Here is a 14,923-nt window from a genome sequence, read left to right on the forward strand (position 1 = left end):
GGGACTTTCCAGAACAGAGATTCTTGGAATTAGCAAAACCACTGCACTGTTAAAAAAAAAACATCAGCTCCTGCTTCCATCCGTGGACCCAGGGGGGGGGCTTAGTGTGTCTGGGGCAGTCTTATTTAATAACAAATGTACCCCAGACATGTAGTTCCTGTGAAAGGCCATCCACCTTAATGATGTGAAGGGAAATGAGTTGTGTAGAGGAGGATTGAACATTAGCATTGATACCCCATGTAAGGAAATCTGGAATACTGAGATAGATAGGTAAACGTGGTTGGAAGGAAATGGGCAACCCCTAAATGTACGGAAACTTACAATGTATTCCTTGTGTTTCAGAGGTAAAGGAAAAATTCCACTGGGCAGAAATGAGAACTGTGGGGCAATACATACCTGACATGCAATTGGGCGATTCCCCGCTGATTGATAGGTATTGACAGTGTGCCGAGTTTACTCACACTCAACTCATCCCCAAATGGTGGGTTCTCTACTCCTTTGTCACCATACACACCCTGACCCGGTCATCCCTCTAGAAGATCTGTCAGAGTTGTTCAATATCAGCTACTTAAGAAGACAACTTTGTTGCCTCAGTTTCAAGAAAAAAAGAACTGCTGCCTATTTTGTCTGGTCTCAGTACAAGGACATTGTGGAAGAATTCAGACTGTTTACAGATGTACAAGTATCATCAGGAGGGTCCATATCCTTCTTCACCTTGCAGATGAAAGGGAACACTTCCTGGTTGCAAATAATCAGATGGGAAATGTTGAAAATGATGAATAACACTGAATTCAGACTTAAAGCAATCAAGAAAGAATTAAGAGCCACTTGACTCATAGTGATGCAACATCGATATTTGTTGTACTTGATGACAACAATGGAGGGAGGGGTGTGTGCCGAGATTGGTGTGTCCTGCTGTACACTTGTCCCATGGGGCACAGGGTCAAGACTGATTTGCATATGGCTGGGTCCAAACTGGGGTGGTATGGTGAGCAAAAAAACGATGGATATAACCCAGGTCTTTTGACTGGGGGAGAATGCTTGCATTGTCAGTATTCCGTCTACCATTTGTTTGCTTAAATACTTTTTACCCTAGGTGGGATGGGTATGCCCAGACGTGGGTCCCCTGCCCACTGTGCCACTGAATTTAAGCTAGCCTGGCTGAAGAAGGGTGACATACCCTGAAACCGGTCCCTGGATGCTTGTTTCCGGTCCAGGGAGGACCTGGTCTGGCAGTATGGTCTGGACTGTTCCCATGGGGCACAGGGTCAAGACTGATTTGCATATGGCTGGGTCCACACTGAGGTGGCATAGTGGGCAAAAGAACAATGGATTTAACCCAGATCTTTTGACTGGGGAGAATGTTTGCATTGTCAGCATTCTGTCAATCATGTGTTTGCTGTAGTACGTTTATCTCAGACAATGATATGGACAATGGGACTCTTGACTCTTGCCATCCAAGCACTGCACCATTTATAAATAGCCAAGCATAAGGAGGGAGGTGGCCCTGAACAGAAATGGTTCACCAATTGGTTTTCTTGACTCCCCCAATGGTTGACTGGTCTGTGTATGTCATTGCAGCCATTCTCATTGTTATATTGTCTCTATGTGGTTTCCTACAAGTGAGGGTTTCCTGCTGTAAAAACATAGTCCTCAAATTGGGTAGAATGCAAGTAACTAGGGAAGTAGTAATAGTTAAAACTGAAACACAACAAGCCCCTACAAATGTGACTGTCATGAAGTGTAGGGCAGATGATGTAGTTGAAAATTCAACTAGAGGGGGGATGTTAATATTTAAGAAATCAATATTGATATACATAATGAGACATGTGTATATAAAAACAAAATCACATCCCTGTTGTCGAATTCACCCGACATGACCTCTCCATCAACCCTTAGTCAGAAATATGTGGTCAGGCTGGCCCTGCGATCTAGGCCTGAGGCAAGTGATTGACAGATCACAGGCGGGGTGACAACATAGCCAGTAGACAAATGTGCGAACAGGAAAAACCCAGATTAATTCCACAGACAGGCAGCAACACCACAATGGTCTCGAGAGATTGTCCCCAATAAAACGCAAAAGGCCAGAGGGGTGTGCAAATTCCCAAAAGACCATAAAGTTAGATGCCACATGAAGTTAGAAACACTCACCCAATCAGAACACAGCACACGCGGTGATCATGTGCTCTTCATGCCGGACATCTGGACATATTACCCACTGGCCCACATTGTGTTCACAAAAGGTTGAAACCCACCTGCATTTGTTATCAGGTGGGAATAATGTATGGCTCCAAGACTAGGCATATAATGACTCTCAGATCAATTGAACCTTGAGACAGCCCTCAAACCCCAACTCTGTAAATGTTTTCCCGGCCAAAGTGTTTAAATAAACCAACTGTTCCTGTTTTGCCAAACGCCTCTTGTCTTTTGTTTTTTATTTAAGGTAAATTCATAATTGAGCAACAAAACCATTCAATTGATTAATATGTTTATCCTTAGAAGCTTAAGCATAACCCCATGGTTTTCAGTTAAAAATGCTATTCTGTCTTTCATTGATTCATCCATCCATTCATTCTTTCATGCTCTCCTAGTTGAAGCTCTGGTAGTAACCACATGTACTACCAATTTTTTTACAGATTTATACAGTGCAAACATTATAGCACTTTACATGAGCATCAGATTACTTTACATCAACAACAGATTGCATGACAAATTTTTTGAGAGCAGCCAGATGAAGTGATTCTCCCAAGATCACACCTTGTTGAGCCAAGGCTGGGACTTGAACTCGGCTCCCCAGTTTCTAAGTCTATCTTCACGGCACATAGGTTCACAGAACGAGCAGTATACTTTCATGGCACTTACCTCTGATAAAGACCCATCCACAAACACACACAGTGGTGCACGTTGACAGAGCAATGGATAAATACGGTAGATACCAAACCATGCCGGCACTCAACTCTTGAGGACCTGAGGAAGAAAGAGTGTTTGCAACATTAGAAATAGTGTGCAAATGGAAGTTGACCTCATGGTAGAGTGAAGGCCATCTCTAGCTGGGAAGACTTGGGCCTTAAGGTTTAGGTGCTGCCTTTGAGGAGCAGAGACACTCTTAGGCCCATATTTACTACTTCCTTGAGCCAGTGCTTGCAGCATGGTGTAAGTGCAGCCTGTTTTTTGGTATGTTGTTCTGTTCACAGTGTAACATCACTTTGCATCACAGAAGCATTTCTGGGGCAGATCAATGCAAACGCTCATAGGTTTGATGAAAGCCTGATCTACTAAGAGAACCTCCCTGACTTTCGCATCCAAAATGAACACCTTTTTGATGCAGGTGTAAACAAAGGGAAATGTATGCACTTCTCATGAATCCTAACACATTGCATGTGAGCTGCAAAGTGCACATTTGAGGGAGGGGTTGTGTGTAAGAACAAGGGATGACACAAGTTGCAGGCCCAATCTCTGTAGATATGATTTTGTGGTATGTGTCCTCTGATGCACAATGCAGTGCAGCTAATTTCGATGCCTCATTGTTTGGAAAATCGCTAAATCTGGGTCTTATGGGTTAAAGCTGTGGACCACTCACGGTCCCCATAATCAGCGGTGCCTGAGCTGTTGTCAGGTGGGGGTGCTGCTATCGGAGTTACGCACTGAAGCCATAGGGATTGTGAAAAATCCAAGCGTCACACAATTAACAAGTGTAGCAAATGAGCCACGCCCCTTCAGCAGGAGAGTTGTGCAGGTGTGGTATGCAACCACTGGTGCATTTTGGAGCACATTGCTGCACATATAGTAATATGGCATGCCATGATAGTGCACTTTTGTTTACAGGCACCACCTTTTCCTTTGAAATGGCCACTAAATGTGCAGCTTTACTGATAAAACTATACAGATCACAAACGACAATGTGTGAAAATCGAGTTTAAGTGACAAATTATTATTTGCACACCACTAAGTAAAGCGCCTTGATTTGTTATGATCTTATTAATCTTTTATCCATCATACTGCAGAATTACAAAAACAGTGCATCATGTGTGCTTTTGTACCTGCTGATATATTTTAAAATACTTGTATAAAACATTTACATGAATTTAAATGTTATTGTGTAAGAAAAAAATGTAGCATGCATGAAGGATTACTTTTAGCTTTGTCCAAGGTGCGCGCAATGACCTGCGCGTTGCATGATGGTCCAGCTGAGAGCAGAACAAAATGTGAGCAGCAATTGTGTTTTTCACTGTATTTTTTGCAAAATATAATTAACAGGATTAATATCCTACACCCTTTCCTTTCATGCTCCTTGTACTCCAGCAGATTGCCATAAAGTTCACTTTACACAATCCACTCATTTTGCAGTTAGAAAATGAAAACTAAACTCCAGTCTCCGTGTTAAGCGTATAAGCAGCAATATGTCAGAAGACACAGACTGACATTTGACTTCTAGTTTTGACCGCTCATCAAATGTAACAAAATAAAAACAAAATTTCAAGGCATATTTATTGCCCGTTCACCGTCGGAAGTCCATTTCTGGGGGTGCTGCAGCACTACCCGTGCCCTTCTTCAGGGTCCTACACCTAAAATACACTGAAGTAACCTTCCTCAACATCTCAGTAGTTAGTTTCAAAACAACAAGATGCCCTACACCATTCTTCAGGTTTGGGGTGATTAGGACACCCATGAACATTCTATACACGTTGAATATTTGGACACTGGAACATTCAACAGTTTCTGCATTAACACTGGCCAGACACACCAGCAGGATGGCAAACAGGCTTTTTTCCTTCCTTAAGGTGTTCACCAGTGCTTCCCCCAGAGCATAACATCTCTGAAAGAGCTTTAGAACAAACACCCCACTGTTCAACAGGTTCTTTCTGAGGCAGTTGTAATATCTTTTACTCACCCCGATTCATGTTCAAAATGGCGGCAGCAGGTTCCCGCCATTTGCCGACAGCTGCTCATGTTTGGCAGTCTCCAGGCCAATCACGGCTGATGCTGTGGCGGCAGCACAGCTTTCACTTCCACATTGGCAGCAGCACCAACAGTCACTCAAGCACATGGCAGGTGAAGGATGACAAGAGGATACTATTATAATGTATGACGCTGAGACCAGTGTAGAGGAATGCATCTTTATTCAGTCATCCGCTCTCAATGAATGTCAGCATACCAACATTCTAAAGCGCGCTTCAATGGAACATACCAAGGAACGGGGGAAAGTGGAATGTACCAAGAGAAAAGGAGATTACAACACACCTCCCTACGGCCAATGGAAAGAGGTAGGAAACAATATAAACACAACAATGCAACAAGGGAAAGTAAAATAAGAGAAACTTAGCAGGGTTAAAAGAGCAGGGTGGAGAGATGCAGAAGTGGGCGTGTGGAGAAGTGTGGCTCAGGGGTTAGAGGCAGCAGACCCGGAAGCTGAGATCGGTCCTGGACCAGGGTTCAATTCCCCGCCTCGGCGGGTCTTGGGCTAAAAATTCCACGGACTCGATAATTCTCGCCCCGGTGCCTCCTCGACTCACGGGTTCACACTCTGCGACTCTGGGCAATAGCTTGCTTAATCTCCACAACGGCCCCTCGCGGCGGGATGCCTGACTTTCACCTTGTGGATACCCTGATATCTCACAGGGGAATACCAGGAAGGGTTCCCTAAGCAAGCGCCGGGAAACCCACTGCGGGTAGCTGTGCGCTATATAAGCTCAACTACATTTACATTTACATTTACATGCAGATACTGGTACTCGATGCATATACCCGACATAACCCTGGAACCAAGACATAGGTACCACGAGAATAGTTCCACAAAACCTGGTCAGACATTATCAATTTTCAAGAGATTGTCACCACTCCATATTTGACCATTGTCAATCTGAACGACATTTTTGCTGACTTTTGTTAATTTGTGTAAAGGATCAAATTTGCTGTGATTTATCATTTCTCTGGTCGGTATTTTGACCCTTACAGAGTCCCCAACTTCACAATGCTGTTCCTTCACACCATGTTTCTTGTCGTATTGATTTCTGTAGTTGAGTTGCTGACTTTCTATTTTCTCACTTATAACTTGTGTTTTGTTTGGAGTAGGTTTTCCCCTGCCCAACCAAGGTGGATTTATTTTAGTACTGGGTTCTCTTCCACTGATGAATACAAAAGGAGAAATTCCAGTCACCAGGTTGGGGAGGTGTGAAACGACCAGATGCATTCCCTTAAAGATTTCTCTACATCGTGGCCATTTACCACAGCCAGCTGAATGTGTTCTTTAATCATATGGTTTGTCCTTTCAACCAAGCCATTAGCTTTTGGACAATAAAGGGCTGCCTTCTCATGTTTGATCCCTAGTTCGTTTAGGAATCCTTTAATTTCTTCTGAGGTGAATTGGACCCCATTGTCAGTTACTATTGTTTCCGGAATACCTTCACTGCTGAACATCTCCCTCAAAAACTCGGTGAGTACGCTAGTAGTTGTGCTGGACACAAACTTGTACCTGATCCAATGTGATGTGTAGTCCACAAGGATGATCATGAATTTATTTTGGGTACCTAGATAATCCATGGGACCAATTAAGTCCAAGCGTGACGCAGCTCCAGCAATGCTCTGGGGGGCCCTATCTGTCCAATACTGCGTAAATCCTTACGCCTGCTTCAAGCAGGCCCTGGGTTTTGACGCAGCATGGGCTCAAAAGTGACTGAGTGAAATCTTGTAGTTTTCACTCAGACAATTCTAGGAGGTGTTCCTGTGCCAGAACGCCCCCCCCCCCCCGCGCAGGACCACCTATTTCTGGCACAGGGCTTTACAACGTGACGCATCTCCCAGATGCATCACGTTGTAAATACCCCGCACCATGGTGCATCTTTTACGCCGCTGCTGCGTCACAAAAGTGATGCAACGGCATCATAAAAGAGGCGCAAGAGACTTGTAAATATGCCCCTGAAATCCTGTATAGAATTGCACTGTGGTAGTGGGTGCATTTACAGTGTACACACAAAATCAATGAAGAAATCTTGTTTTATTTATATTGATTGGGAATAGTGGGTCAGGTGCTGGATCTTGACGGGATACACTGCCCAGCTCGTTTATTTTTCTGTACACGAAAAAAATCACATCACAACTTTCACAACAGCTCTAATGCAGAGCACATTCCGGCGATAAGTCACGTTAGCACCAGGGATTTTACACCTGCTTTCTGCTGGTGTTAAGCAGGACGACTACCTGCAGCATGAAAGGGAACACAGCCAAGAGCCACACCGGAACACCCACAGGTGCCATAGAGTCAATGAACATTATACAGGGATATCCATGAGGGCCACAATACTCATCGGAAAAACCCCACGACGGCCAACGCACCCCAAACCCGCATCTGAGCAAGTGTGTCTGTGTAATTATTGTGTTAGCATTATAAGCACGGGTCTACAACATCACAGTGTGCTGCCTTCAGCAGAGGTTACCATGTCACCTCAGCGTTGGCAGTGACACTGGACATGTAGCTACGCACGCATCCTCCTGAATGCACAAGCGTTGTGTACTGGTCCGGCGTACACAGGTTAGTGCAGGAAGTGCGGTAGGTGTGTCTCTGTGTTCTGGTGTGGACTGCCACAAGGGCCGCAGCAGTTGATGTTGTAAAGTGGCATGCACCACCTCTAAACGGCAGTGTCACAGTGTGGTTGGAATGTAGCAAGACATGTGCGAATGAATAGGCATTACAATGATGTGCCGTAGGAGTGCATGGGATACAACAGCTCACCACACAAAAGTGCGGTGGCTCGTTGGAGGGAGAAACAGCTGTTTGCAACGTAACACACAGTGAACTCAGTCATATGCCACATGCTGGGCATCTCATCCATGATAATCAGGTCGCAGACATCCCGCAACACCCACGACTGGCCTTTCTACACATCCTGTATGAATGCAGCTAGAGAAGTTACTGTAGGGATGAAAGGTTCTTTGTATGAGCTATCATGTGAGCATTTGTGTCCTGTGTTCGATTGTGTGAATGTTTGTGTATGGGCAACATTGTGTTAGATGTTGGTGTACTCTGCTTCCTATGTGTGCGTGCTGCATTGTGTGTGAGATGTCCCTTCATGTGAGCTTTTGTTTACCCTTCTTCCTTTCAGGCAGTGTGCTTTTCACTTCTATGCTCGTTCAGTGGTGTGATGTTGGACGGTTGTGTGACTTGTGTTCCTTCTTGGTGTGTTTCATTTTGGCCATGGCCATGTCTATAATTCTGCTGTACTTAATTGTGCACACACCGCTGGACATATCCTCGATGTCGTTTTTGCTAATACTGAACTAGTTACATTTCAAACTATAACTCCAGTCACATGGTCAGACCACCACTTGCTTGCCTTCCAACATAAAACAACGCTAAGGGACTCACCTAAAACTACCTTACATCCATCCACCTATCGGCCGTGGAACAAACTCAATTTGGAACACTTGGAAACACAACTAACACCAGTACAAATCTGGAAAGCATACATTCTGTTCAACATCTATATGAGTGGCTACAGGAAGCTTTTGACATCCTGATACCACTCAAAACCACACAACAGAACAAAAGAAAAAAAGTGCCTTTGAGAAACATAGAAATAAAAGACATAAAACAACAAATTAGAAAGCTGCAACGTACCTGGCTCAAAGAAAACGCCAAACAAGACAAACTTCACCTACAGAAAATTAACATATTTTACAAGTCAGCTATAAAAAAGCTAAGAAAATGTACTATTCAGACAGAATTAAAAACGCTAAATGTGCAAATAAAGAATTATATAAAATACTCAATGAATTTCGCAAACCAAATTGCCTAGAAGGAACTCATCCTGTTACTCAAGATTTCACAGACAAACTAGCTAATCATTACACGGACAAAGCAGACACATTGGAATCGTACTTAAAACAGAAACAAAGCACCAGCACTAACCCATGTACAAAACAACAATCCAAGAATGCTCTAATCAAGCCTCTCCATTCCTTCCAACACATCTCACATGATGAATTTATGGACCTGGTCAAAGCAAGCAGGCCTGCCGGCAGCCCTTCTGACCCCTGTCTGCCACAAACTTTCAAGACAATTCTTTTAACAACCTCTGCTGCCACTCCAGTAAGAAGAATCATCAACGATTCCTTAACTACTGGAATATTTCCAGAAGAACTCAAAAAGTCATACATACGCCCTTTACTGAAGAAAACAAACTTGGACCCGCTGAACCCTGACAACTACAGACCCATTACAAATGGAAATTCCTGGGCAAACTGATAGAAAGAGCAGCGTTCGCCCAGATATCACAATTCATTGAAGAGAAAGACATACTTTCAGACTTCCAAACAGGATTCCGTCCGGGAAGAGGCACTGAATCTGCCCTCCTTGCCATCTGGGATGACCTAAAGAATACAGTTGACCGCAACGGGGTTGCTGCGCTACTCCTCCTGGACCTCTCAGCTGCCTTTGACACGGATGACCATGACACTCTGAAATGAAGACTCTATGAAGCCGGCATAGAGGGAACTGCTTTAGACTGGATCGCGTCCTACCTTCGAAACAGAACTAATGTCATCCATACTCCACCTTTCTTGTCCAAACCGTACTCCACAAAAGCAGGGGTCCCTCAAGGTTCTATCATCTCGCCCATGCTTTTCAACATCTACATGAAGTCATTACCAGTACTGATCAATAAATTTCACCTCACATGCTATAACTATGCAGAAGACATGCAAATACTCCTTCAACTGGAATTCCCCAAAGACATTGGAAAATCTCCAATGTTCAGCAGTCTCAGAGCCGTGGATCAGTGGATGACCTGGAGCCATCTCAAATTGAATGTTTCAAAAACTAAAATACTCATGTGTGGCGATTGGAAACATTACGACCCGCTTGCTGCATGGCCTGATGAACTGGGATCACTGCCTAAAGTATCAAAGAAACTAAGAAACCTCGGAATGACCACGGACTCCAAGCTGTCGATGAATGCCCAAGTGGATAAACTAGCAAGATCAAGCTTTGCTACTATAAAAACGCTGCGATGAATTTTCCCTCATTTGAGATTTCCACACAAGGTCCAAGCTACCATCTCCCTTGTTCTGTCCAAACTCGATTACGCCAATAGCCTCTACCACGGATCACCTTTAACAACCATGAAAAGACTACAACGGATTCAGAACTCGGCTGCCAGACTATTCTTGCATATCAAAGCGCAAGACCACATCTCCCCTGCCTTGAAAGCCCTGCATTGGTTACCGGTTGCCAGAAGATCCCCATTCAAGCTGCTTTTTATCACCCACAAAGCAAAACATGGAACAGGACCACTCTTCATCAGGAATAAAATCACCAAACACATTCAACAAAGGAACCTCCGCTCTAAAGGAGCATCTCGCCTCGAAATCCCACCATACAAGAAAAAAACCATGGGTGGCACATCCTTCTCTGTTCAAGCAGCCAAAATATGGAACTCTTTACCCCAACATAAGGTCCACCAACAACCACCTTATCTTCAGAAAACTACTCAATATTTGGCTCTACCCCACATACGGAAACATAATTTTACAGCATATCCCTCTGTATATAAGCATTTGTTTTCACTATAGATATGTACCTATCTTTGTGTATTACTTTGTATAAACATGTAAAATAATTATGTTGTTGAGAGAAAAATAATAATAATAAATAAATAAAAATCATCTTTGGTCTACATGTACATACTTCCATTGTGAATCTATGTACCTTCCATGTACTTGGATCTGTGTGTCTGTTACTTTTCTCCTGAAAAAGCATGTCCAATGCACTACCCTATTTCTCATCCTGTGCCTCTATCAATATCTTTAATCTACATACACGTACCTCCTTTATGTATCTATATACTTTTAATGTAATTATGGATCTATATATTTATCACTTTCTTCTAATTTAGCATTTCCAATGCACTACCCTATTTATCAGCCTATACTTTGCTCAATATATCTTCTAGCCCAACCTTCTGGCTCATCTCAAACTTCTTCTACTACTCCTTCCAATGCACTACCCTATCTCTCATACTATACATGTATCAATATATCCTCTATATCCACTCTCTTTTATCCCAAACCCCATACCACTACTATGATTGCTAAAATACCCCTTTCTGGACTCTCTCCTACTCTACCCCTCCTTGCATTATCTGACACCTCTTTTACTATACCAATCCCCTAAAACAAACCTTTCTAAACTCTTTCCTCTGAGTCCTCCCCTCCAAAACTCCTTTTTACTCATCCAAAAGTCTCCTCCTATTGCTAACACCTAAAAAACAAAACCAACAAACAAAACAATCTTACACTCTTTTATCCCTCCACTATCCTTTTCAATCGAAATTAACAGACTAACATGTTCACTTCTCAAATTCCATATTAAACTATACTAATATACTACCCAAATAACTGAATAACATATCCACTACTCAAATTACTTCATATATGTTTTACTATACTAATTTTCAACAGTAATGCTTTATGGGCTCCAGAGTGGCGTGCTACTCGCCAGAAAAGCGCTTCAACACTCATCAGGGGTAACAAGTGCTATATGAATGCAAATCTTTCTTCCCCTTTTATCCATCCGCTATCCTTCTCACTCCAAGTTACAGAGTAATATCCACCACTGAAATTAATTCATATTTCACCATATTAATTAATCACTAATCCTTTGTAGGCTTCCTGAATAGCGTGCTTCAACAAGCGCTATATATATATACAAACCTTTGTCCACCTCTATCCTTCTGCTATCATTCCAAATCCAAATAACTGACTAACCTATCCACCACTTACAATGTACTTGCATGTTTCACTATACTAATTCAACACTAATCCTCTAGGGGTCCCGGAGTAAGGTGCTACTCACCCAAAAAGCGCTTTGACGCCTCGTATGGGGTAGTAAGCACTATATAAATTACAATACAATACAATGTGTGCCATTGTGCCTGTCTATCCCCGTCCCCTCACTCCCTGCTTCTCCCTCTTCCTGTTGCTGTTGTGTCTGTAATTTTGTTGCTCCACACATAAATACATGTAATGAACAAATTAGAATAGTTCCTTGATTCTTTTAGGTTTCAAAACTTCTCTATTTTTTTTAAAAATAATTTTCCATAAAAACAGTTTTTTTAATATTCAAGGACACATAGAAGTCAGAAGTGCAACGTATTCTATCAACACACTTTCTAGAACATTGTACAACACGTGCAGGTTAAAAGTTCACGATTGTTTTAGGCTCGAACAGTGCCTTCCAAATGAAAGTAGCAGGTTTGGATGAGTTGAGCAAATTTTATCCTATGATATGTACTCCACATTTAAACAGATTTTTCTTAACCAATCACAAAGATGCTTTTCAACAAAACGAATGTGCACCCTACTTTAAAAAAACAATGCTTTTCATCTCCCAATCAGAGATCATTTTTTATTGCAAAATAAAGTAGTTCCCCATCTTTAAACATATCACTTATTCTACGAAGCAACTGCATGAGCTACAGACATCTATCCATTCCTCCCAGCCATACCTTCACAAGGCTAGTGTGGATCATAGGACATAGCTATGTTTTCTAGTGCAAGAGGTATGCAGAACAGATACGTATTGACTTAGACCTCGGTTTACAAAATGTGGACATTAAATGGTTTGCACAGAGAGGATTGAAGTGGCACCAATTTTTGCCTTTGGTAAAAACCTGTTTGCATCTCCAACACACTGACCTCATGATTGTGCACTGTGGTGGAAATGACCTAGGCACATGGAGTGGGCTAGGTTTGGAAAAGCTTATGAAGGACACCTTTGGACAATTGATGTTACTTTTGCCTCAAACTGTCTTTGTATATTCCAATATATGCCAAAGACAGAAGTGGAAATGGTCAAACCAATTTTGTCCTGAGATTGAAAAATCGAGGAAGAATGTCAACAAAGCATTGTCAGCATACCTCAGAGACCATAAAATTAGTTTGATCTACAACAACAACATACGTTTATTCATATGGCTGATATCTACAGAAGTTATGGAGTACACTTCACAGATCAGGGAAATCGAGTTTTTCTGAATATCCTGAAGCTCCAACTAATAAACACAAGGGTTCTTTTTAGAGCCGCCTTATATTCCCAATATCAGTTCGCAGAGTGACAGTGTAGTAAACATATAAATGCTTAAATCCACAAAAAAATCATTACATTGTAGAACAGTTATGTAATTATTAATATCTTAATTAATTTACAAAGTTAGCAGTGACATAACTAATGATGCACACAAACAATAAAATTAAATAACATTTAATTTTATGTTACTTCCCATCCTATACACTTTACGAACACTCCAGCCTGCACCCAAAATCTCTATCGCCTCTCAGCCACTCTCTGATTGGCAACTGATGGTGGCTGTGCAGGGACATTGGGCAGCAGTGGGTTAGCAGGCTGGAAGCACTCTCCACAGAGACCATGGCTGTAATGACAGCGCAGGCCAGCTCTACTTCAGGGCTCGCAATGCTCCTGTCATCCATTTAGTTATGCCCTATTGCAGAGGCCAGCTGTGCAGCTCCACCACTGCTCCAGCCCTCATTGACAACTTGGATGCTGCTGTAAGTGAAGCGCTGACAGTTGCGGTCACTCTACCTGCTTCACCCTCACAATGCGCAGGTTGTCAAGGCGCAAAAAAGGTATGAATAATATATTTTAATGCAGTGATGGGGACTACCATATTAACATGTGCTAGTCTATCACCTGATGCGTGGCACTTGGCAGGGTTGATCCCCCCCCTTCCAAAGTCAGCAGCACTGGCCATTATGCCACATCCAGCTGCATACAGGTGCTTGGATTTAGTATTTGTGGCCTCCGGCTGAGTAAATCACAGTGGTGTCTCTTGGGCAGCTATAGCCTCCCAGGTGATCACAGTTAACAGCTTCTGCAGTGACTTGGCTTTCACTCTCCATGTTAGCAGCTTCCCGGGTAATGCAGGGGTACTTAATCTTGGTAAGGCTTAATGCAGCTCTTTTGGGAAACCAGGGAGCCCCTTCATGGCACAGGTCACTTTTGTTTTGGGTTCTCTCTCTTGGATAGTTAGTTTCTCACAATGCCCCTCATGCTGGGATCATGATGGGCTTCTCTACCTGGACAGTCTGTCCCCCTGCACGGCTAAGCCCACTCTCCTAATGCAGCAGGTTGATAGATTTCTAGGCAGTGCAGGCAGACATTCAACTCCTCCAGCAGAAAATTCAGACTTCAAGTGATGTCCCCTCATGTTTGGGAGACTTGCTGTCACCAGCAGCACGTTGTCTACTCTTTAAGGAACTCCATGGTACTGAAACAATGGGGTGATTTACATCCCACTTCTATACACATTTTCCAGGCAGGGGAAGTGGATGTCTAAGGCTTGAGAACATATTTGGATTGTTTCTTTTTTATGAAACATCTCTTTATTGAAGATTTGTGGTACAAAGATAACAACAAATGCCATGGTGTCTTGGACTCAGCAAGGCTGCAGTATTCCAGCACAGATGATGTCAGCGGTTGCATACTTCACATGAAAAGACAGGATGACCAGGGCGTACATACATCACTATCAGAACCCCACCCTCCAAAAAAAAAAAAAAAACCAGGGAAAGAAAGACTAGGAACCAAGAAGAAAACTATACTAGGTTAGCCGGAACCATCAATTGAAGTCAAAGTACCCTAACGGGCTGGTGGATGGGGTCGATCAGGAAGAGGAGGGAGAGGTGACCAGGGTCGTCAACTGAAATGGGAAATGTTGAGGGAAAGATAGCATGAAGTAGGGTAGGTATGAGGTACCAGAGCATCATGATCTTGTACTCCGTCTCACATTGGGGTATGCTTTCAGAATCCGCAGGATGTCATACCATACGCTCTCTCACTTACAAGAACACCTTGAATATTTCAAAGGGGGTCCCTCCTCACACCTCTGAGGTAGCCAAAGATATTGGAGTA

General features: G+C 42.9%; 1 protein-coding gene across 1 annotated transcript in view; it reads right to left on the minus strand.

Annotated features, from left to right (window-relative positions):
- LOC144752267 (apolipoprotein L1-like) overlaps nt 1–14,923 on the minus strand; it is a 383,520-nt gene that overhangs the window by 224,932 nt on the left and 143,665 nt on the right. The window contains exon 4 of the mRNA XM_078640278.1: nt 2,863–2,967. Within this exon, the coding sequence (XP_078496404.1) occupies nt 2,863–2,967 (105 nt within the window). The remainder of the gene's footprint in view (nt 1–2,862; nt 2,968–14,923) is intronic.

Source organism: Lissotriton helveticus, chromosome 4_2 (genome assembly GCF_964261635.1).
Source record: "Lissotriton helveticus chromosome 4_2, aLisHel1.1, whole genome shotgun sequence".
In the NCBI taxonomy this organism is placed as follows: domain Eukaryota; kingdom Metazoa; phylum Chordata; class Amphibia; order Caudata; family Salamandridae; genus Lissotriton; species Lissotriton helveticus.